Raw genomic sequence first — 23,092 nt, 5'->3', positions numbered from 1 at the left:
TAAAATAAAATAAAATAAAATAAATAAAATAATAAAGGGCCTGTAAATACAGGCACTGACTCAAAACATGCTGTTGGAGTGGTTCATTCCATGGAGACGTTTGGAAAGAGAGAGGGCTGTGAACTCCAGGGGATCCCCAGGAAACACAGGGATTGTTATTGGGCACACAGCTGCCTCTTGGAGCACCAAGAGCATCCTGGGCACGTTTCTGGTGAGTGAAGAGCACAGAATGGTGTTCTGAAGGGGAGCAGCTGGTGCTGGTGCTGGTGCTGGTTCTGGTGAGTGAAGAGCACAGAATGGTGTGCTGGAGGGGAGCAGATGATGCTGGTGCTGGCTCTGGTTCTGGCTCTGGCTCTGGCTCTGGTTCTGGTTCTGGTTCTGGTTCTGGTTCTGGCTCTGGTTCTGGTTCTGGTTCTGGTTCTGGCTCTAGTTCTGGCTCTGGTTCTGGTTCTGGTTCTGGCTCTGGCTCTGGTTCTGGTTCTGGTTCTGGTTCTGGTTCTGGCTCTGGCTCTGGCTCTGGTGAGTGAAGGAGCGCAGGGCCGGGCCTTGGGCTGGTCCCCACACCGCCTCTGCTCGGAGTGACAGCCCGGGGACACAGCGGGGCAGAGATGTCCCTCCTGTCACCCAGGACTGCACCCCAGCCCAGGCCAGCGCGGTGTCCCCGTCTGCGGCTGCTGGGGGTCCCCAGGGCTCAGCCCTCGGTGTCCCCCGGCTGGGCACGGTGTGGCAGCGGGGACCTCCCCGTGGAGCCCAGCCCAGGGGGACACGTCCAGAACCAGGGGGACCCGTCCAGCCCAAAGGGACCCGTCCAGAACCAGGAGACCCGTCCAGAACCAGGAGACCCGTCCAGCCCAAAGGGACCCGTCCAGCCCAAAGGGACCCGTCCAGAACCAGGGGACCGGTCCAGAATCAGGGGACCCGACCAGAACCAGGGGACCCGTCCAGCCCAGGGGACCCGTCCAGCCCAGGACCGTCCAGCCCAGGACCCGTCCAGCCCAAAGGGACCCGTCCAGCTCAGGACCCGTCCAGCCCAGGACCCGTCCAGCCCAGGACCCGTCCAGCCTAAAGGGACCCATCCAGCCCAGGGGACCCGTCCAGCCCAGGACCGTCCAGCCCAGGACCCGTCCAGCCCAGGACCCGTCCAGCCAGCACCGCTGCCGTGCGCATCCCTGGCCGCGCCTCCATGGCGACCGGCCGGGCGCTGACGCAGCCGCCGCTGCCCGGTGGTCCCGGGGGAGCTGCGGGGCTCGGGGCCGCGGGCCCGCCCGGCGCGGGTGCCGCTGTGTGTGTGTACTCAGCCAGCTCATCCCGGCAGTGTTTGCTCGCAGCTCGGAGCCGCGGCCACCCGGCGGGGGTGGCAGCGTGGGGACAGCTGAGCGTCCTCGCCCAGCAGGGGCTCACAGCGCCCGGGCTGGGCTCTGGGTCTCAGCCCCCCGCCCACCCACACACCACACGGAGAACGTGTCCTCACACACTTTTAATGTCGTAGAGGGCCAGCGCCCGCTTGGGGAATTCCAGCAGCAGGGATGGAGCTCGCCTGAGAGTGCCAGGGGTGGCCACAGCCCGGGGAGGGGTGACAGGGGTGACACAGCCAGGGCAGGGGTGACAGGGGTGGCACAGCCGAGGGCATGCCAGCATCACCCCACGGCTTCACTTCAGTGCTGACCTGTGCAGAAAAGGAGCCTCAGCCCTGTGACCCCGGGCCCCCCTCCCCACTCCGTGCAGCAGGGACACAGGGACGGCCTGGGGGAGCCTGAGGTGTGACCTTCCCATCCACATCCTCATCCCCATTCCCAGGGTGTCTCCTCTGCCCCACGGCACCCCATGCTGTGCCCACTCACCATGGGGAGAACTCGCTGGCTTCTGCCTCGGCCCCACATCTGCAGAGGGAAAGGGAGCAAGATCAGCCCGGGGTACCCCGGCACCCTGAGGGAGCCGTGCTGCCACACTGGGCACAGCACCGGGCACAGCCCTGGGCACCAGGGCGTGCACCCACCTTCAGCAGCCTCGGGCACCTCCAGGCTGTCCAGCCTGTCCTCCTCCGCCGCTGCCTCGCTGCCGTCCCCAGGCCCATCGCCCTCATCCTCGCCCAGGGGCTCTGTGGGCAGGGACAGCTCAGCTGGGACCTTCCCTCCCTCCTGCATCACAGGGATACAGCAGCACGTGCCAGCAGGGAGGTGACCAGCCCAGTGTGGGAACCAGGGAGAGCCTGGGGCAGGAGTGACCCTCCAGGGTCCCTGGGCAGTGCTAAGGGGGGGTCACATCCCCAGTCCTGTGTGGGATCTCCACACAGGGTATGTGGTGAGGGGACCTCTGCTTGTCTGAGGGCTGGGCACCCCAGGCAGCCCCGGTGCTACCTTGGGACACCAGCAATTTTCCCAGGGCAGGCACCTGTCTGGAACTCGATGGTCCTCAGCATCTCAGCCACATAGTCCACATTGATGGAGAAGTGGTCCATACTCTCATAGCCGGGCTCAGGGCGGCTGCTCATCGATGCCTTGGACATGTCAGTGATCCTGCAGGGCAGAGACACCCTGGCAGCTGCAGGTCCAGCACCCAGAGGGCCCCCAGCCACAGGCCTTTTGCCCCCATACCCCCCACTCACTTTTTCAGGAGTTCCTTGGAGTGCTGTGAAGGAAAGTGAGGAGGGATCAGTGTCTCCCAGACATCACCCCCACCACAGGTGCACCCCTGCACATCCCAGGGGCATCCACAGATCCTTTTGGGTGAGCACAGCCCCCCGCCCACTACCACACAGCCCCAGGGCAGCCCAGCCCCCTGTCCCCCCTCAGAACCTGCAGGTACAGGGCCATCTGGGGCTCCTCCATGGCCTGGATGGCCGACTCCACCAGCTTGGAGGAGGCCTCCAGGTGGTCTCCGTACTGGCGGATGAGGCCGCGCACTCGCTGCAGCTTGGCCTCCTGCTCGGCCGCGATGCTCTGCAGCAGCTCCTTCTTGCGCTCCTCCAGGATGGCGTAGAGCGCGTCGAAGCGCAGCCCCACGTGCTGCTTCTGCCGCCGCCCGTTCTCCTGCGGGACGGGAGTCAGGGGCTGCGCCGCGCCCCCAGCACAGCCCGCGGCCGCGCCCCTCGTGCCAACCTCGATGGTGTGGCAGATCTCCTCCATCTGCGTGATGATGGCCTGGATCCGGTCGTTCCCCGCCACCAGCATGGCGATGCCGTCGCTGAGCTCGCTCTGGGAGTGGAGGGTTGGGGTGTGAGGGTGGCTGTGTGGGTGGCTCCGGCCTCCCAAGACCCCGGGGGCCCCCCACCTTCTGGCGCTGGTAGACGGCCGGCAGCGGGGCCACCTCGCAGTCCTTGTGCGCCCCGAACACCTTGCACAGGGAGCAGGTGGGCGCCTCGCAGCGCAGGCAGTAGATGTTGATCCGCTCGTCCTCGTGCTCCTCGCACATGAGGTGCTGCTCAGCCTTGGCATGAAGGGGTCTGTGGGGGGCTTGGGGTGTCAGATGGACACCCCAGAGACAGCACCAGCCCCAGGACCCACCCAGCCCTAGGGACACCTCTGGCTCCCAGGGACTCTCCGACCCCAGGGACACTCCTGGCACCAGAAACACCTCCGGCCCTGGAGACACCCCCTGCCCCAGGGATATTCCCCGGCCCTGTATGGGCTCCATGACTCCCCAGTCCGTTCCTGTTGGGATCCCACCCCCAGCCCCCTCGGAGGTCTCGCTGCCGCCCGCAGGTCTCGCCTCCCCCGCCCCGCGGTCCCCACGCCTCCGGACCGGGCCGACTCCTGCTTGTAGATGTCGATGATGTTCTCCACGAGCAGGTTCCGCTGCAATCCGTACACCCCGTGCCGGTCCAGCACCACCTCGTGCCGGCACGACGGGCACCGGAACCGCCCGCCCGACGGCACCGCGCTGGAGCCCCGCGACTGCCACAGCGGGTTGGAGGCCTGCGGGGACACGGGAGCGGTCACGGCGGCAGCAGCCCCCGGCACGGACCCCGGCACGGAGACAGAGATGGGGAGGGGCAAGGGCACGGCCACCGGTGCGGACAGGCACAAGGACACACACACACGGCCCCTGCCTCCCGTTCACAGTCCCCGCCCGCCGAGAGCGGCCCCGAGCGCAGCCCAGCCGGAGGTCCAGCGGCTGGTCCCGGAGCCAGTGCCGGACCAGGCCCCCCCGTATAGACGATCCCGGTGCTCCCGGTGCCGCCCGCTCCTGCGCCCCGCTGGCCGGGGATCCCGGGATAACGGGGCCACCACCCGTCGGACTGAGGTCCCGGGGTCCCGGGGCCGGAGGTCCCGGCGCCTCCCCCGCCCCAGCGGCGGGTCCCACCTGGAACACGTCGTTGGCGCACTTGCGGCAGAGGTTGTGCTGGCAGGGCAGGATGACCACGGGCTTGGAGAACATCTCCAGGCAGATGGGGCAGATGAGCTGCTTCTCCAGGCTCTCCATGCTCCGCGCCTCCGCCAGAAGCGGCTTCAGCCCTACCGCGAAGTTCATGGCCGCGGTCCCGGCCCGGCCCGTCCCGTCCCGGCTCTGTCCCGCGGCTCCGCTCCGGCCGCTCGGTGCCCGCTTTGTTTCGGCCCCGGCCCCGGCCCCCGGCGCTAATTTTAGCCGCCCCCGCCCCGCCGGGGCCGCAGCTGTCGGCGGCGTCGGGTGACACTGAGTCACCGTTGCTGCCCACCCCTCGGGACCGGCTGGTACCGGGACCGGCTCCTTCCCTGGGACCGACTGAGTCTCGGGCCCGCGGATCCCCCGCGCGGGGAGGAGCGGCCGAGGCTCCGGGGGACCCGGGCTGGCTGGTCAGCGGCTGCAGGGCTGGCAGCCACCTTGGGGACTCTGCGCCCCCCTCTGCACGCAGCAGGGCTGAGGGAGGTTGGGGTCCCCCTAGCCCAGTGCCAGCCCCCCCGACCAGCAGGCTGGAGGGACTGGTGCCAGGACACCCCATCCTCGCTCACTCTGGCACCCTGTCTATATTTAGGGAGTGAGGCAGAGCCCATGCAGCTGCGGGCAGAGGCGGTGACCAGAGATGGGAAGAAAGGGAAAGCGGCTCACTGCGCCCCCCTCGGTCCCATCCCGGCCAGTCTTGGCCCTCGGCAGGGCCGCGGCTCCCAGGGAGCAGGGCGGGAGCAGGGGCGGTACCGGGCATTGGGAGCAAGGCCGGAGCAGGGGCGGTACCGGGCATTGGGAGCAAGGCCAGAGCAGGGGCGGTACCGGGCGGTGCCGGGCAGGGGGAGCAGGGCAGGGGCAGTGCCGGGCAGGGAGAGCAGGGCGGGTGCCGGGCAGGGGGAGCAGGGCCGGTGCCGGGCAGGGGGAGCAGGGCTCCAGGGCTGCAGCAGCAAGGAGCGGGAAGAGCAGAGCCTGTGGGAGCCAGCAGCAGGGGACAGAGAGTGGGACCGGGTGGCTGACAGGAGACAAGTGACGTTCACTCCACTTGGCATGCCCACTCCACTCAGGACATGACCTGTTTACTGCACACCCCAGGCATCCAGCACCCCGCAGGATCCATGGGCACAGCCCCTGGCAGGGACAACAGCAGGCAGAGGCACAGCCTGCTGCCAAGTGCTCCAGCAGCCCTGGACAGAGCCCAGGCACACACAGACTCCCCTCCCGTCAGTCTTTAATGGTGCCCACAAAAACCCAGACAAACCCAGAGGGCAGAGGAAAGGGGTACAGACAGAAGCACCCCAACCCCACAGCAGCGTTTGGCACCCAGCACCCATCGGGAGGGTGGCATGAGGGGGCACTGGGCTCAGCCCAGCCCCAGAGGTTACAGTGCTAATGGTCTTGGACACGCTCAGCTCCCTCGCCCGAGCCACGGAGCTCGGCCTGGAGCATCTCTGCTCGTGCCTGGTGCTCGGTGCCCAACGGGGCACAGGCAAGGCACTAAAGGGAGCCACAGCAGCACGGGCTCCAGGCCACTGCCACCACCAGTGCTGGGACACAGGGGCATTGCCTGGAGCTCGAGCAGGGGCCCAGGAGCCTGTGCATTGATGCTGGCCAAATTAACCTGAGATTCTATCCCTCCCGAGGCTGATGAGCCAGTCGGAGGGGGCGGGACCATGGTCCCAGAAAGTGACAGTCCCAAAGGAGAATCCCTGCCCCAAGTCCTGGGGCAGCAGGTGGGATGGGGCCGGCCTCAGGCATCACTCCTGGTGCTGGCTGGCAGCGGCTCCGTGCTGGCAGGCGGGGGCTGTGCTACAACAGGGATCTGAGGATCTGGAAAGGAAGAGCTGCAGATCAGTGGCTCAGCCCCATCCTGTGGTTCCAGTGAGCAGGAATCTCACAGCAGCCCCACAAGGGCTCCCACAGTCCAAAGCTTCCACCCCCCTGGCCAGTGCAGAGCTGCCCCAACCCCACTGCAGGAGTCACCCAGCCCCACTGACACCAGTATGGCCAGTACCAGGGAACAGAGCCAGCCTGGAGCACAGCCACTCTTCCTGTGCTTTGTGCCCCAAAGGGCACAGGCCCAAGGGTCTCTAAGCTTCAGGCCTGCTCAGGGGGCCTTTGTCCAGAGGGAAGGAGAAGGTGCACCCATAGCCCATGCAGTGGCTCCCTCTGTCACCGTCACCAGCCCTGGCCCACAAAGGAAACCCCGAGAGCTGGCTGGAAGTAAGAGCTGCAGCTAAAACCAACACAAGGTGTGAGCCAGAACTCTGTCCCCCACATGAGATGGGACACGGGCAGACCCCAGTGCCCCCACAAAACAAACACAGCTCCAGCTGAGCTCCAGCCTGACTTACCGCCCTCCTCTGCACGCATCTGTGCCTCCAGGTCCTTGGGGTCCACGTACTTGTAAGACTCATCCTCTTTGGGCGGGCAGCATGTCCCGCAGCAGAAGAAGCAGCAGCAGCAGCAGCAGCAGCAGGTGAGGGCACCGCAGCACAGCATCAGTGCCTGCGGCAGGGACAGATGCACTGTGAGCCCCTGCAATCCCTGACCCGTCACAGCACACCAGCAGCCTGCCAGGCACTCACCGCGCCGCAGCCCCATCCCGCCAGCCCCTGGATGCCGGGTGAGGCCGGGCTCACCTGGAACCACCACTTGGACATGAGGAAGTAGTGCCGGACGGCATCGTCGCCGAACTGCTCGGCCACGTAGAGGCCCAGGGAGCCGTACTGGTCGTACAGGCGCCGCTTGTCCGCGTCGCTCAGGGTGGCGTGGGCGCTGTTGATCTCCTTGAACCGCTCGGCCGCCGCCGGGTCATCGGGGTTCTTGTCGGGATGGTACTTGAGAGCCAGCTTCCTGTGGGGTGCAGGGGGGGACCCCCGCCGTGGGGTCACAGCCTCGCTTCCCGGGACAGACCCTGACCCCGGCACGGGACCAGCACCCCCGGCACGGGGTCACGGCCCCGCTTCCCGGGACCGACCGGAACGGGACCATCCGGCCGCGATCCCGGGACGGACCGTCGAGCCGGGGCTCCCGGGCCGGCCCCGCGGACCCCGCCGGACCCCGCCGCACCCCCCCGTACCGATAGGCCTTCTTGATCTCCTCGGGGGAGCTGCCCTTCTGCAGCCCCAGCACGCGGTACAGGCTCTCCCCGACCCGCGACAGCTTCCGCTGCGGGCGCGGCGGCTCCGCCATGGCCGCGCCGGGGCTCGGGGGGTCGCACGGGACGCAGCACCGAGGCCACCGGGCCGGGACGCCGCACCGAGGCCACCGGGCCCGCCCGCGCCCGCCGCCGCCGCTTCCGCCCGCGACAGCGCCGCTCTGCGCAGGCGCCGCCCGCCCCGGGACGGGGACAGGGACAGGGCTGGGACAGACACAGGGCTGGGACTGGGACAGGGACAGACACAGGGCTGGGACAGACACAGGACTGGGACAGGAACAGGGACAGACACAGGGCTGGGACAGGGACAGGGCTGGGACAGACACAGACACAGGGCTGGGACAGGGACAGGGCTGGGACAGGGACAGACACAGGGCTGGGACAGGGACAGGGACAGACACAGGCACAGGGCTGGGACTGGCACAGACACAGACACAGGGCTGGGACAGACACAGGGCTGGGACAGGGACAGACACAGGGCTGGGACAGGGACAGGGACAGACAGGCACAGGGCTGGGACAGGGACAGACGCAGGGCTGGGACAGGGACAGACACAGACACAGGGCTGGTACAGGGACAGGGGCAGGGCTGGGACAGGGACAGAGCCCGCCCCGGGACGGGGCACAGCCAGGACGGGGACGGGGACAGGGACAGAGCCCACCCCGGTACAGAGACACGGCTGGGACAGGGACAGGACAGAGCCCGCCCCGGTACAGGGACACGGCACGGCCGGTACAGAGCCCGCCCCACCCCAGCGGCACCTGGTACAGGGCCCGCCCGGTGCAGGGCACGGCTGGGACAGGGACAGGGCCGGAACAGGGCACGGCCGGTACAGAGCCCGCCCCGGTGCAGAGCACGGCTGGGTACAGCGACAGGGCACAGCCGGTACAGAGCCCGCCCCGGTGCAGAGCACGGCTGGGACAGGGACAGGGCACAGCCGGTACAGGGCCCGCCCCGGCGGCTGCAGGAGGCGGCACACGGGATCGCGCTGCTCCTTTATTGGTACAAAACGGCGGCGGGGGGCGGTGACGGCACGGCCGTGCCCGGGACAGCGCGGAGTTGGGGCAGACCCCCACCCCCGGAGCCTCCTGCTGCCGCCGGTGGCGGGGGTGAGGGGGACAAGGCTGCCGCTGCCCTGTGGAAAAAGAACCTGAGCGACAAGGGCAGCACCGGGGACACCCCACCGCTCCCCGGTCACACCAGCAGCACTCTGCGCACCGGGAACGGGACGGCACCGGGAAGGCAGCCCGACACCACCCCCAGCTCCTGGGAGCAGGGATGGAGTGTGGAGTGGGGACAGGGCGGATCCATGAGGTCCAGTCCCTGATGTTGGAGGGTCCTGCTGGAGCCGGGGGCTGCCCACAATAAATACAAATAAATACGGATTCCTGGACTGGACCCCATCCCCCTCTTCCCTGGGGAGAAGGTGAGCACCCCCTCAGGCACAGCCGCAGGGAGCCCACCACTCCCTTCGGAGGCACGGCTGGCCCAGGCCCAGAGGCAGGGCTCTGGGAGCAAGGAATGTCCCTAAACGTCCCCTCTCCGTGGTCCACAGGAGAGGCCATCCCTCTCTTCTCCTCCTCCCTGGGGAGGATTGGTCCTTGGGGCAGAGGGAGACCAGCAGCAGGGGCTCGTGCAGGTCCGAGAGCCAGGGGCTGGCAGTGGGCACAGCTGGCAGCTCAGGGCCTCTCCTGGGGGCAGGAATGGGGGGCAGCCCTGCAGCCAGCCTGGCCCGTGTCCTGTGGCCAGCCAGCTCAGCAGTCCATGCTGTCGCTCTCGCACCAGCCCGAGGGGCCGTCGGTGCCAAAGTATCTGTCTCCAAAGTTACCTGGCAGAGAAAGGGACAAAGTGAAGGGCTGGCAGCAGCAGCAGCCCCACCAGAGTCCCACAAGGCTACCCCTAGGGCTGCTGGCCCCAGCCAGGAGTACAGCCCAGCCTGGCCCCTCACCGATGCCCGGGATGATGTGGAACTCCTCGTTGACGCGTTTATCCACCGCGGTGGTGATGATGTGGACACGGGGGAAGGCGTAGGCCACAGAGTGCACCCCCATCTCCGCCATCAGCAGCGACAGCAGGAAGATCCTGTCCTCCTGCACGTCATGGTCCTGTGGCACAGGGAGAGGTGAGAGCCCAGCCGGGATCAGAGATGTGCCCCAGTGCCCAGCCGGGCCTCACCAGCAGCACGCGCACGGCCATCATGGCCGCGGCCCCCGTGGACACGGTGCTGTCCATCAGGATCACGTAGTCCTCGCTGATCTCCTTGGGCAGGCGCAGGTAGTGCAGCTGGGGAGGGAAGCAGTGCTTGGTGGCGTGCACGGCGCAGGGCTGCGTGCCACCCCGCAGCAGGCCTCACCTCAGGCTCCCCCGTGTCCAGGTTGGTCTGGATGAGGATCTTGCCCAGGCGGATGTCCTTGCAGACGGCGGTCAGGGCCTGCTCCATGGTCTCGCCTGCGCGCAGGATGGACACGCCGGTGATCTGGAGAGGGCAGGACACGTGCTGGGTGCTCCAGGGCACGCAGAGCCAGCAGCTGGGCTCTCACAGGGAGCAGGGCTCGTGCCTCACCCGCTGCCGGTGGAACCGCTTCCCCTCGTACATGGTGCCCTGGGGCGTCTCCACCGTGACCGACTGCAGAGAGGGGACACAGGGAGTGTCACTGGGGCACCCAGGAGGGAGATGGGATGGGGATGGGGCTGGGGCTACACCCAAGAGCAGGCACTCACCTTCAACGGCAGGAAGGACAAGGCATGTTCGATCAGCAGCCGCATCAGGCGCTTGGAGTAGAAGATGAATTCATCCCTGGTTGTGTCCTTGTTCCTAAGAGGAATGACACATGGGAGGTGACAACAGAGCCCCTGCCATCCCCTGCACACCACACGTGGGGCTCCAGAGGCCAACCAGCATGGACTGCAGTCCCAGTCTGTGGGAACCAGAGCACCCTTGGAGTGACACAGCCAGTGATCACCAGTGGGGCTGAGGCTCACTGAAACCTCAGTTTCTTAGACAGGACACAGAGGCAAGGGAGGCTTAGCTAGCCTGGGAGGGAGATACAGACCAGTTACAGACATCAGAGAGAGCTGGGAGAGAGTGGGGAGCAGGAACAGCTCAGGCAGGACCATCGGTCCTGGTGCAGACTCAGGAACAATGGGTGAGTGTTGGGGAGCCCAGGGGGGAACAGGAGCAGAGCCAGGATGAACTAGGACCCTGCTGTGGAAGGGGACATAGTGCACCATGGCTGACCATGCTGGGTGACAGAAAAGAGTTGAACATGTCCCAGCTCTCCCCTCTATGCACCAAGTCAGAGATAAAGCACTGCCAAGAACTGGGTGACTCTGAAATATCCATTGTGTCCATTTCACAGCTCTGATGTACGGAGGGCAGCAAGACATAAATACAAACCAGAACAAAGCTGCCATGGGGCTGCAATTCCCAGGGAACCTCTCCCTTCCCCCAGGAGGGGTAAAGCCAGCCCTGCATGCAGGGCACTAACCCCACAGCAGAAGGAGAGTGGATGGCTTTTCCTACTGGGAGCACCCTGGCACCAGCCTAGTGGGGAACATGAGGACAAAGGAGTCCCACAGACACCTGTCCCTTCCCAGATGGAAGAGGTGGAGCTGGCAACACTCCTGAAGAGGCAGAAGGATACTGAATATTTTTACTCTGTATTTGAAGACATCATCTGCCATTTCTTACACCCACTGAGGCGCTCAGAGGAGGACAAGCAGTCACTGCTGTCCCTGTGTGCTCCTGCAGCCATTCCAGGGCCTCTCACAGATGAGCACCTGCAGTGACCACAGCACAGACATTCCCAAATGCCTGGGCACAGCCAGCACCCCCAGGGAAGGCAGAAAATCAGCCCTGGTCTGGAAGGAACAGGCACCCTGCCTATGGCTCCCAGTGTAAGCTGTCAGCATGCTCTTCAGGTGGGCTGCACCCACACATCCACCCACAGCAGCTCGGGAGCAGCACGAGCCTGGCAGCCTCCCTGCCTCCACAGCAACCTGTCCAGCCCCAGCTGTCCCCACGGAGACCCACAGCAGCTCTGCTGGCCCCTGGCTGGGTGGGATGAGCCCCACACTGCTCCCACACAGGGAGACTCCTCTGGGGAGGGGGAACCACCCCTGGCCACAGTGCAGAGTCACAACCATGAAGCTTCTTGCCCAGGGCACAAGCAGGGCAGGGGAAGGGCTGTGCCTGGGAGGGCAGCCCAACATGCCTGGCAGCAGCAGGGTACCAGGATCCATCAGTGCCACCATCCCACCTCATCAGCTGGCAGAGAACTGCCAAAGGGGCTATCACTGTCTGGGTGAAGCCTGAGGACACACACTGCTCCTACCCACAGGAGAGGCAGATGAACCTCAGCACACTGCAGCACACAGGGAGCCTGATGCTGAGCATGGCAGCAGCACAGCTGGCACTCCAGACCACCTCAGCCTTCCCTAGCATGCCCAGGAGATGACACAGAGACCAGGAGGATCTGCCTGGGGCCTGATGAGCTCTGTGTCTGCAGCTGAGTGCCAACCCAGAGGATCAGGCACCAGGAAATCTGGGCATGAATGGGTTACAGAAGCCCAGAATGGTTTGTGTTGGGAGGGACCTCAAAGATCACCTTATCCCACCACGGCACCTTCTATTAGACCAGACTCCCTCAAACCCTGTCCAGCCTGACCTTGGGGCTGCCAGCTATCCTGGATAACCTGTGGCAGAGCCTCACCTCACCACCCTCAGGGAAGAACTTCTTCCCAGTATCTCACGTAACATGCCCTCTGGCAATGGGACACCATTCCTCCTCATCCTGCCGCTGCCTCCTTCACAGCCCATCTACTCTCAGCCTCATGACTCAAGCTGTGCAGCTATTCCAGCGCAGGACTCGGTTTCAGTTTCTGTCTCTCCCCAGCAGCAGGAGCTGCTCCAGAAGCGCTTCCCCCGGGTACCAGCCTGGACTGCCGGCGATGCTCACCTGCTGCCACCAGCACTGCCCAGCAGGATGGGAGCACCAGGAGCTGTGTGGAACAGCAGGACTGACTGTCTGCCTCCCAGAGAGTGCACTGGGGAACACCAGACAGGAGGAGGAGGGAGGAGAAGCCTGGCTCAGAGCTCTGCAGTGATGCAGTGCCAGGCTGGACACGTCGAGGCGCTCGGAGAGGCTGTTTTGATGGGAGCAGCAGCACTCAGCAGCTGGAACCTGCTGCAGTGGAAGGTTCCCAGCTCATGTCAGGGACTGAACTAGGTAGCCTTTAAAGGTCCCACCCACCCAAACCCCTGTATGATTCAATTAAAAAAGACCAGAGACAAATCTGCCAAGATGCAGTAACTTTGCACGTGGAGATGCAGGAAACGTGGCTAAAGGTGTTTGATTCTCACCAGCCTGGAGCTCTCTGGGGGCCCAAGAGAAGGGCAGCAGGCAAAAGCAGCACCTCAGGAGTAGAGAGTGACCACATGGTGGTCACACATGGTGACCAGCAACAGCCCACGGCCAAGTGACACAGAAGCCAAAGTCTCACCAGAAACACTTGCTGCCTCACTGTCCCCTGCCACAGCCAGCCAGCAGAGCTCCTCAGCTCAGGGGTTTGGGAAAGGCACCGGCCCAGCAGGATTTCAGGGGTAGCAGACAGGCTGAGCCAATGTTCCTCAGAAATGTGGCTTTTCTTATACACCAGCTGGAATGGGCTCAGCTGCCTCCCCACCACCCCTGGCCCTGCAGGAACCCCCACATGGGATCAGCACAGCCACGTGAGGCCAATTATGTCAAAGCCCTGCAGCCCAGGAAAGCCTGACCCACCCCCAGGGCAGCCTAGCACAGCCCTGAGCCTCAGTGGATTAAGGTCATCAGGCACTTGTACAAAGGTGGAGCCACAGCCTGGGGGAGGGACACTGGCACTGGCACAGGGCCCTGCCTGTGGTGCCACATCACCTGCTCCACTGCCACGGCCTGGAGCCTGTGCTTCCACAGCAGGAAGGAGTCAGGAGAAGGAAAGGAGGTGCCCAGCCTACCTGTGATCATGAGTCTCAGAAGATCATAAATTGTTTGGGTTGGAAAAGCCCTTTGAGATCAAACCTAGCTGCTCCCCCAGCACTGCTAAGGCTACCACTAACCCACACCTCCAAGTGCCACCGTGATTTCTAAATTGTAGTGAAACTGCTCCCAGTATCCAACCTAAATCTCCTCTGGAGCAGCCTGAGGCAGTTTCCTCTTTTTCCCTGTGCCCATTTCCATGGGAGCAGAGCCTAACTCTCACCTGGCTGCATCCTCTTGTCAGGAAGCTGTAGGGAATGAGAAGGTCCCCCTGGAGCCTCCGTTTTCTCCAGGCTGAGCCCCTTTCCCAGCTCCCTCAGCCTCTCCTAGGGTCCAGCCCCTTCCCCAGCTGTGCTCCCTTCCAGGTCTCACCAGGAGGGGCCCAGAAATGTCCCCAAGACTGGAGGTGCCCCAGCAATGCCCAGCTGGGACAGTCCAGGTGCCACTGGCTTCTTGTCCTCATGTTGAGCCAACACCTCCAGGGCCTTTCCAGATTTTCAGCCCCTTTATCCCAGCCACAAAAACAAGGCACCTCTGGGTAGTCCTAAAGCCCTCAGCCCTTGATGCTCCACTAACTGATGCTACTGTCACCTGCAAAAAAGGAGCATCAGAGGGCAATGAAAAGATCAAGAGTGGTGAAGCCATAGGATCAGCTGCCCAGGTCCCTTCTTTAAGCTAGCTCTAAACCCAAGTGCCCTGGGAGAGGGGCAAGGAGTACCTTGCTCCATGCCACCAGCTGCTCCACCTGTGCTCCAGTGAGAAAGAGCCAACCAGTCCCCTCCCACTGTAGGAAAAGCCAGCCTTTGGCTCAGGAATCACCCAAAGGAGATGAGCAGAGACCTGGTTACCAGAGAAGTGCCCAGGGCCAGCTCCATTCAGCTATTCTGCTCCAGACCAACACCCACAGCTGAGGTCCCAGGGCAAAGGGGAATAACTCCCTGCAGGGTGGTGGTGTGAGCCCCCAGGCAGCGCAGGGAGGGCTGGGGGCAGGGATTACCTGATGATGGTGTGCATGCCCCGCACCTGCGGCGTGCTCTCCAGGACACTCAGCGTCTTCGGCAGTGGCTGTCCTTGGTGTGCAGAGGCCAGGGCTGCCCTGCAGTGGGGAGGGGGTTCAGAGCTGTGCAGCACCCCCCAAGCCCTGGAGGGACATGACCCCACCAAAGGAAGGCTCCACAAGAACCCCCTTGGAAGGCTGGAATCGTGCTTGGCCTCTCCGCCTAGATCCTGGAGAATGCCGCAAATCTGATACCAGGCATGAGATCCCAGAGCTGGACTACCCAAAAAGACCAGGGCAAACCTCCTGGAGCACACACACTGCTGCTGCAGCCTCTGCACAGCCTTGGCCAGCACCAGGCCCTGCAGCTCTGCAGGGCAGGACATTCCCAGGCACCCTGGCACTGGCTGTGCACCGTGTGAGGGACAAGGGCTGTCCTGCTCAAACGAGACAAGAACTGCCAGGAGCAGGACCATGCAAGGCACTCCTCCCAGGGAGGAACAGCCCAGGGTAACTCAGCAGTCAGGACAGGAGCCCTGCTGCAGCCAGGGACAGGACCAGGGCAGGGAGCTGATCCTGCCTGGGCACCACACATCAGCCACAGTGTGGGACGTGTCACAGAGCCCACAGCTGCAGCCAGACAGGGCCCAGGGAGCTGACAACAGCCACTGCAGCACTGGCGAGCAGCAGCTATGCTCAGCCACCTCAGCAAAGCTCCGCCAGCAGGGACAGGGAGAAGGCAAGACTTGGAATCCAGCACGTGCCAGCAGTCCCCCCAACCCAGAACTGGCTCCTCTGCAGCGTGGGTCCCACGTACCTGACTGTAATCTCCCGCTGGGTGACAGAGAGGTCATCGGCGCAGCACAGGGAACAGGAAGGACACTCTGTCAGTCACTCACAGCCCAGCACAGCCACCACAACAGCCCAGGTGGCTCCCCACCCTCCTCCCCAGTGCCCACTTCACAGATCTGCTCCCCCAAGCACCATGCCAGGGCTTTTTGAGATGACAGAGGTGCTGTCAAGACCCCCCCAGGTCTTGAGCACAGGTCTATGTGCAGCCACATCCTCCCTGCAGGACCCTTCTCCTCCTCACCCCAGCTCACCTTCTCCAGCTGGCTGTGCACGTGCTGCACAATGAGGTCCAGTGCCACGAAGTTTTCCCCACCTGAGAGTGGAGCAGAGGAGTCGGGTGGGGCGGACGCTGACCCACCCCTGCCCCAAACACCCGCTCCCAGCGCCAGGCTCAGCTCAGGCCTCACCCCTGGGCACCACGATGTCGGCAACCTGCACGGTGGGCTCGATGTACTGCTCGAAGGCCGGCTTCACAAACTTGTTGTACTGCTTGATGACACCTGCAACATCACGGCCGCGCTCCATGATGTCGCGCTGCAGCCGCCGCACCAGACGGATGTCAGAGTCCGTGTCCACAAACACTTTCATGTCCAGGAGCTGGAAAACTGGGAGGGGTGAGCACCCCCTATGCAGCTCTCACCATACCTGTGTTACTCCCTCCACCACCCAGCAATGGCATGCAGCATCACCTCCCAAGGTCCCCAGTTATAGTGCTCTGCCCACGAGTGGGGTGCCCTCTCCCTCCACAGCCCCACTGCTGCAGTGGCACCCAGGGCCAGTGCCTGTGCTGCTGCAGCATATCCCCTCCCGGGCCAGCAGCCACTTGAGGCAGCGATACCTTGAGCAGCTCCTTGTTGGCGAAGGCCAGGATCCCCTCAAACACGATGACATTGGCCCCATACACTGTTTTCTGCAGGCAGACAGGAGCTGGGTTTGTGCTGTTTCTCTCACATGCCACAGCAGAACCAATACTGACACAAACAGGGCACTGACCCCCCTGGGCTCTCACCACTGTGTTGGGACTCCCAACAACCATCCTGCAGCACCCAGTGCTCATCCCTGTGCATGATGCTCCAGCCCAGGACAGACCCTGAACTTTTCTTCAGCTCTCAAGTCTCTGCTCAATGCCATCGCCCCGCACCCCTCTGAGTCCCTCCCTCATATCTGCACTGTTTGCAGATCCACGCACAGTCCACCCAGAATGAGTCCCCCACTCCTGATGAGCCCCAGCCACCCTCTCCCTTTAGCCTTGCAGGCCCTGCAGCACCCAGAGGTGCTCCCCTTTTGTGGGACGGCACCCACCCACTCGCGGCGCCGGCTGTGCGTGGTGAAGTCGTACACTGGCACCTTCACGCTCTTGCCCTTCTTGAGCTTGCGCAGGACACTGACGAGCAGCTCGAAGTCAAAGGCATCGGGGTGGTCGAAGTTGTAGTCGCTGCGGGCTGCCAGCGCCTGCTGCCCCTCATCCAGCACCTGCAGGCACCGGCACCGCTCAGCGCCGTGCCGGGTGCCCGGACCAAAGCACCAGCACCACTCAGCATTGCGCCGGAACCCGGCACCCACCGGCACTGCTCAGTGCTGCACCGGATCCCGGCATCCACAGACACCGGCACTCCGGCACTGCTCAGTGCCGTACCGGATCCCGGCATCCAGAGGCACCGGCACACCGGCACTGCTCAGTGCCGTACCGGATTCCTGGAGCCCCGAGCATCAGCACCACCCAGCAGCGCGCTGGAACCCGAGTGCCGGCTCCGCTCCGCGCCATCCCGGCCCCGCTCCGCGCTGTCCCGACCCCGGGCCCCCGTCCCGCACCTTGTAGAAGGAGTCCATGGAGAGCAGCACGACCCAGGGCACGTCCAGCGCCTCGATGATCCGCGTCGCCACCGTGGTCTTTCCCGAGGCGCTGCCGCCGCACAGGCCTGCGGGGAGCGGCGGGGGCACCGCCCCGGCCCCGGATCCGTCACGGCCCCGGATCCGGCTCCGGCTCCGGCCCGGCCCCAGCCCCTCCTCGGCCGCCGCTCGGGGCCTGGTTCCGAGTTCCGACTGCAGCCCGGCTCCGGCCCGCTCCGGCCTCCATCCCCTCCCCGGCCCGGTCCCGGCTCCATCTCCTTTCTGATCCAGCTCCAGCCCCTTCCCTTCCCGGCCCGGTCCCACCGCTCACCGATGACAAAGGCCTCATCTACGGGCGCGCCGGTCTCGCTGTACCAGGGCGGCCGCCCGGCCGTGTAGATAGTCCGTTTGCTGGTGCGCAGCAGCGGCGGCTCCGGCTTGCACTGGCTGGCGGTGCGGCGCCGTGGGGCCGGGGCGGGCGCCAGCGGCAGCCGGCTGAGCAGCGATCCCAGCGGGGGCTCCGCCGCCGCCCGCCGCTCCCGCCGCGCCTCCGCTCCCGCCGCCGCCATCGCCGCGCGCGGCCGCGGGGGCTGCCGGGACAGGCGGGCTGAGGGCCCGGGGCTGCAGGCCCCGCCCCCTGTGCGGCCCCGCCCCCTGTGCGGCCCCGCCCCGTTGCTGTCCCTTTGAGGCCCCGCCCCCCGCCCAGGCCCCGCCCCCCGCGCGGGGCTCACCTGCAGCCCCCTCCCCAGAGCTGGGAATGCTGCGAAGGGTGACCTGAGGTCCAGAGGGACCCCGTGGGGCGCAGAGGGACCCTGGGGGACCCCGTGGGGTGCAGCCTGTGCCCTGGCCCCAGGTGCTGTCCCAGGTTCCCCTGCAGCCCCGTCCCCAGAGCTGTCCCAGCCAGGGCTCCCCGGGCCCGCTCTGCTCCTCAGCCTGACCCAGCAGAGACGCTCCAGCCCTGCAGCAGCACAGGGAGCTCTCTCTCCCCATGGGCTCTGCCCAGCCTGTCCCTGTCCCTCGTGTCCTGGGAGCCAGCGCTGGGCCCGGCGCTACGGGAGGGTGTCCATTGTTGATTCCACAATGGTCAACTCGGTGTCTTCGGGACCGCTGGAGCCTTTCTGCGGAGCTGCTTCCCAGCCGGCTGCCCCCTGCCTATCCTGAGGTTGTCCTCCCAGGTCAGGACCCGGCACTGCCCCCGTGCTGATCCTCCACAGTTCCTGCCCCTCGTCTCTGCAGCGCATCCTGAATCCCTCCGTACTATGGAGCTGCACGACCCGCCCGGTGAAGCCACCTCTCGGCGGTCCGTCTGTCACCGTGCTCTGCCCGGCCTCCAGGTTCCCAAAGGCTGCGATAGGAGGGACTAGACTGGGTATTAACACCGGGGTACACTGATCGTTGCTGGCCGCTGAACACCGTGCTCTGGGCTGGGCCATACAGACCTTATTCAATGCAGCTCCCCCGGCTCATGCAGCCCATGCTCCCGACACTTGTCTCGGAGGATCCCAAGGGGTACAGCGTCAAAAGCCTTCCTGCAGCCCGGGCAGACACTGTCCCCCGCACTCCCCTTGTGCGGCATTTCACCGCGGAAGGTGATCGCAATGGTCAGGCACGATCCCCGCCGGTGACACCGTGCCGGCTTCTCTTCAGCTCCCCTCCTGTCCTTCCCGTGCTCAGACGGCTTCCAGGAGCAGTTGTGTCATCACCTGCCCAGGGACAAGAGGTGGGGCTGAGCCCTGCCCCGAAGCGCTTCTCCTTACACGCAGCTCCCACGTATTTTCCCGGAGATCCACCGGACCGCAGCCCCCGAGCAGCCCCGCGCCCCCGCCGCGGACGCCCCCGCCCGGAGCCCGGACCGGCGGCGGGGCGGGGCCCGGCGGGAGGGGCGGAGTCACGGCAGGGGCGGGGCTCGGCGGTGCCGGTGCCGGTGCCCGCGGTGCCCCTCACTCCCGGGATGGAGCCCCCGACCGGCACCGAGAGCGCCCGCCTGGTCAGCCCGCGGGGCGGCCGCGCCGACGGCAGCCTGCGCCTCAAGAGGTACCGCCGGCACCGGCAATCATCGCCCCGGCATCCATCACCGGCACCTCCGGCTCACCCTTCACCGGCACCCACCGCCCTGGCATCCCATCACCCCGGCACCCCCACCACCGCCAGCACAACCCCATCACCGGCGCCTCCGGCACCGACGGCACTTCCATCACCGGCATTCCCATCACTGGCACCCGCATTGCCCCGGCACCTCCGACATCCCAGTCACCACCGGCACTTCCATCCCCACCGGCACACCGTGGTTCCGACACCCCCATTGCCGGCACTAGCACCTCCATCATCGGCACCCCCATTACGCCGACACCGCCACCCCCGGCACCCCATCACCTCCCATGGCCCCCGGCAATTCCTCGCACCGCCACCTCCTTTATCCCCCGCATCTGCAACCCTCGGTTCTCCCGCACCCACGCTGCCGGCACCTGCTCGCCCCTCATCCCTGCCCTCTCCATCGCCCCCAGCTCCTCCGGCACCCCCAGCCCCCGGCACGCCGCCCACCCCCGACACCGGTACCCCCGGCACGTCCCTCCCGCCCGCCCCCCCGTGCCTCCATCCACCCGACACGGACTCCGGCACCTCCGCAGTCCCCGCGCCAGCCCTGACCGTCAGCCCGCCGCCGGCACGTTCACCCTGCCACCGGCACCTCCGCTCAAGCGGAACCAGCCCCATCGTCGCCAGCCTCGCTTCCCCCTCGGGTGTCCGTCCCGCACCTATCGGCGCCCAAACGTCACCCACGCACACCGGTACCATCTATCCATCACCCGCCCACAGCGGTGCCGTCCATCCATTCGCCCCCGTCCCGCTGGGCTGTCCGTCCCCACTCCCGCACTGCTGCCGCACGCACCAGGACACCTCGGCCCCCGCCGCCCCTTCCCCACTCCTCACGTCTCCGCCGGCCCGTCCCGCAGCCTGGCCCCAAGCGCAACACCTCGCTGCCACCCGACCTCCCCGCGGGTCCCCGGGCCTGTCCCGTCCCCGGTTCACGGGGAGCCCCGTGCCGCCGCCGCCTCCTCCTGCCTCCGTGGCTGCTCGTCCCGCTGCGGGGTTTCCTCCGGTGCCCCCCCCGACTGCCTGGCTGCATACCACCGGGAGGTAGCAGGAGTCTCGAGGGTTCTGGGCAGGAGCCCCCGAGCCGGTGTTACCGGCAGCGACCCCCGCCCCCAGTCTCTTCACAGGCTCTCGAGACCCTTCGGCACCGGCGGAGCCCCCGGCTCCAGATCCCCGCTGCCGCTGCAGCCCCCCGACCCCCAGCCCCGGGCAGGGCAGGCTCCAGGCCCGCCAGAAGCTGAGCGTCGCCTGCGCCGTCTGCTGCCTCTTCATGGTCGGGGAGGTGATAGGTACCCGCTGCGGGGCCGGGGCGGGGGGCTGCTGCGGGGCGCGGGGTGCCAGCTGCTCTGTGCCCGCAGGCGGGTACCTGGCACACAGCCTGGCCATCATGACGGACGCAGCCCACCTGCTGGCAGACGTGGGCAGCATGTCCGTCAGCCTCTTCTCCCTCTGGGTCTCCAGCCGCCCGCCCACCAAGACCATGACCTTCGGCTGGCACCGCTCGGGTGAGCGGAGGGGCGCGGCCCCGCGGGGCTCCACGGGGCCCCCAGGGCCGGGCTGGGCTCTGACGGTCCCGTCCCACAGAGACGCTGGGTGCACTGGCCTCTGTCCTGTCTATCTGGGTGGTGACTGCGGCCCTTGTCTATCTGGCTGCCGCCCGCATCATCAGCAACGACTACGAGATCGAGGCGCGAGCCATGCTGGCCACATCCGCCTGCGCCGTCGCCGTCAATCTCGTGTATGTCCCACGCGGGGCTCCATCAGCCTGAGTCCTGCCCCACCTCTGCCTCTGGAAACCCAAGAACCCCAGCTGTGCCCCCAGGTCACTTTATGTCCCTGTGCACCAGCTCTGTGTCCACAGCCACTGCCTCCCCGACTTCCCTGTCCCCCATATGCTCAGTGCTTCCAGTCCAAGTGCCTACATCCCCATACCCCACGTTCCCTGGTCCCCAAGCAGCACCTCCCAAGCACTGTCATGAGCTCGAGGACCAGACCCTTGCCCTGTTCCTGCACACCTTCCAGCCTCATTCCTCCCACTGTCCCAAGACCCAGGTGTGACTGCCTGTGCCCCCTTTGCCCAAGCAGGGCCCCCATGCCCTGTTAGTGCAGCACTGAGCCAGTCCTGTTCTTCCCAGCATGGCCTACATCCTGCACCAGTCCCCTGCTGGCCATGGCCATGGCACAGGGGCCTACGAGATGCTGGAGGGCTCTGTGGGCGTCCAGCCCAGCCACAGCCCCCTGCCCGGCAGCACCAGCGTGCGGGCAGCCTTCGTCCACGTGGTGGGTGATCTGCTGCAGAGCGTCAGCGTCCTCGTGGCTGCCACCATCATCTACTTCAAGGTGCCCGGGCTGGACTGCCCCCGTGCCACCTGTGGGAGCAGCTCTCCCAGTTCCACACAGGTGCCATATGGGCTCTGCCCCCAGCCTCACCCAGACCCTGCTCTCTGCAGCCCCAGTGCAAGATTGCAGACCCCATCAGCACCCTCTTCTTCTCGGTCTTCGTCCTCGGCTCCACCATCACGATCCTCAGAGATGTCTTCAGGGTCCTCATGGAAGGTGAGCAGTGAGTGAGAGGGGTGTGAGACCACAGGGGTGGGCACAGGAGCTCCTGGAGGTGCATCTGCCATAGCACATTGTCCATGGGGCGGCTCATGTCCTCTGCCCTTCCCTTGCCCCACCTGAATCCCCCCACTCCCTCCTCTCCACTGCAGCCAGGTGCATTGGCCCCAAGGTGAGGCCTGTCTCACCCCAAAGCCACCACGCCCAGCCTGGCTGCCCTGGGGAAGCTCCCAGCCCCAGTGGCTTCCCCTGGGAGCCCCCAGGCAGGCGGGTGCCATGGCTGGGCCATGAGCAGGTGGTGCTGGCAGGGACGCCGAGGGGGCTGCAGTTCGATGCGGTGAAGGAGGAGCTGCTGGGGGCCAGCGGCGTGCGGGGCGTCCACGAGCTGCACCTCTGGGCGCTGACGCTGAGCCACCCCGCCGTGTCGGTGCACGTGGCCGTGGGTGAGTGACCCGCACAGGGCACGGCCGGGGGCCACTGGCCATGCCAGCAATGATTGCCTGCCTGCTGCCCCTAGATGCCAGCGCAGACACTCAGATGGTGCTGCAGGAGGTCACTGCCCGGCTCCAGAGCAGGTTTGGCTTTGCCTTGTGCACGGTACAGGTGGAGCAGCACCAGGAGGACACAGCAGGTTGTCCCCACTGCCAAGACCCCCGAACCTGAGACCCCCACCTGCTGCTGCATTGGGCTAGACATGGCCCTGGGCCCAGCTCCTTGTGCTAGAGCAGGGCAGTGCTTGAGATCCCATCCCCCCTCTACCCACCCCACAGCTGCTGAGCCCCAGGGTGACTCCAGTGCAGTGTCCTGGGGGATGGACACACGGCCTGGCCTGTGGAGTACAGGGGCTCCCTGGGATCTTCCACTCCCTGCTGTGCCACAGCTCCTGAGGAGGTGGAATCCTGCCCACCACCCATTCCCCAGGGTGCCTGTCTGTCCTGGCAGGAAGGGACATCCCCCACAGGGGACCTCAGGCCTGGCACTGACCCCAGCCCCCCATGCTGCTGCCTGGGCTCCATCTGAATCCTGCTGTGTCTGGGCCTGATCCATTCCCTCTGCTGAGTCGTGCCTGTGGCCCTGGTGTCCATCTGTCCATCTGTGCCAGCAGCGGTGCCAGCGCTGCCAATAAATGTGTTGGAGCAGCAGCAGCAGTGCAGCGGACAGAGGGGCATGGGGAGGGAAATGGTGGTTGGGAGTGGGTCCCTACAGTCACAGCTACCAGCCATGTCTGCC

The 23,092-nt window shown here is 65.8% G+C and overlaps 4 protein-coding genes across 4 annotated transcripts; 1 reads left to right on the top strand and 3 right to left on the bottom strand.

Annotated features, from left to right (window-relative positions):
* Window positions 1-1,258: 1,258 nt before the first annotated feature.
* TRIM54 (tripartite motif containing 54) lies at window positions 1,259-5,125 on the bottom strand. Its single transcript, XM_056488534.1, has 10 exons — window positions 4,303-5,125; window positions 3,742-3,914; window positions 3,271-3,442; window positions 3,099-3,194; window positions 2,796-3,029; window positions 2,606-2,628; window positions 2,392-2,516; window positions 1,997-2,098; window positions 1,842-1,880; window positions 1,259-1,666 (listed from the first exon to the last, which is right to left on the bottom strand). Exons 1-10 carry the CDS (start codon window positions 4,468-4,470, stop codon window positions 1,656-1,658), a joined length of 1,143 nt encoding a protein of 380 aa, XP_056344509.1. The 5' UTR covers window positions 4,471-5,125; the 3' UTR covers window positions 1,259-1,655.
* A 448-nt stretch (window positions 5,126-5,573) lies between these two features.
* Window positions 5,574-7,685, bottom strand: DNAJC5G (DnaJ heat shock protein family (Hsp40) member C5 gamma). The gene is made up of 4 exons (XM_056487187.1): window positions 7,442-7,685; window positions 7,002-7,215; window positions 6,714-6,867; window positions 5,574-6,189 (listed from the first exon to the last, which is right to left on the bottom strand). The coding sequence occupies exons 1-4, from the start codon at window positions 7,552-7,554 to the stop codon at window positions 6,110-6,112; spliced, it is 561 nt and encodes a 186-aa protein (XP_056343162.1). The 5' UTR covers window positions 7,555-7,685; the 3' UTR covers window positions 5,574-6,109.
* Window positions 7,686-8,502: 817 nt separating this feature from the next.
* LOC130251601 (uridine-cytidine kinase-like 1) lies at window positions 8,503-17,802 on the bottom strand. The gene is made up of 14 exons (XM_056488346.1): window positions 17,544-17,802; window positions 17,195-17,301; window positions 16,685-16,855; window positions 16,221-16,292; window positions 15,790-15,979; window positions 15,634-15,695; window positions 15,348-15,364; window positions 14,531-14,629; window positions 10,241-10,334; window positions 10,083-10,145; window positions 9,873-9,995; window positions 9,695-9,802; window positions 9,468-9,624; window positions 8,503-9,347 (listed from the first exon to the last, which is right to left on the bottom strand). Exons 1-14 carry the CDS (start codon window positions 17,779-17,781, stop codon window positions 9,274-9,276), a joined length of 1,575 nt encoding a protein of 524 aa, XP_056344321.1. The 5' UTR covers window positions 17,782-17,802; the 3' UTR covers window positions 8,503-9,273.
* Window positions 17,803-19,102: 1,300 nt separating this feature from the next.
* Window positions 19,103-23,019, top strand: SLC30A3 (solute carrier family 30 member 3). The gene is made up of 8 exons (XM_056487376.1): window positions 19,103-19,246; window positions 20,420-20,592; window positions 20,662-20,808; window positions 20,888-21,041; window positions 21,439-21,643; window positions 21,754-21,859; window positions 22,171-22,305; window positions 22,380-23,019. Exons 1-8 carry the CDS (start codon window positions 19,164-19,166, stop codon window positions 22,523-22,525), a joined length of 1,149 nt encoding a protein of 382 aa, XP_056343351.1. The 5' UTR covers window positions 19,103-19,163; the 3' UTR covers window positions 22,526-23,019.
* Window positions 23,020-23,092: the final 73 nt, after the last annotated feature.

The sequence above is a fragment of the Oenanthe melanoleuca genome, chromosome 3 (genome assembly GCF_029582105.1).
Source record: "Oenanthe melanoleuca isolate GR-GAL-2019-014 chromosome 3, OMel1.0, whole genome shotgun sequence".
NCBI classification, from domain to species: Eukaryota; Metazoa; Chordata; class Aves; order Passeriformes; family Muscicapidae; genus Oenanthe; species Oenanthe melanoleuca.
Note: the sequence above shows the minus strand (reverse complement) of the source record. Positions and strands in the feature narration are given on the sequence as shown.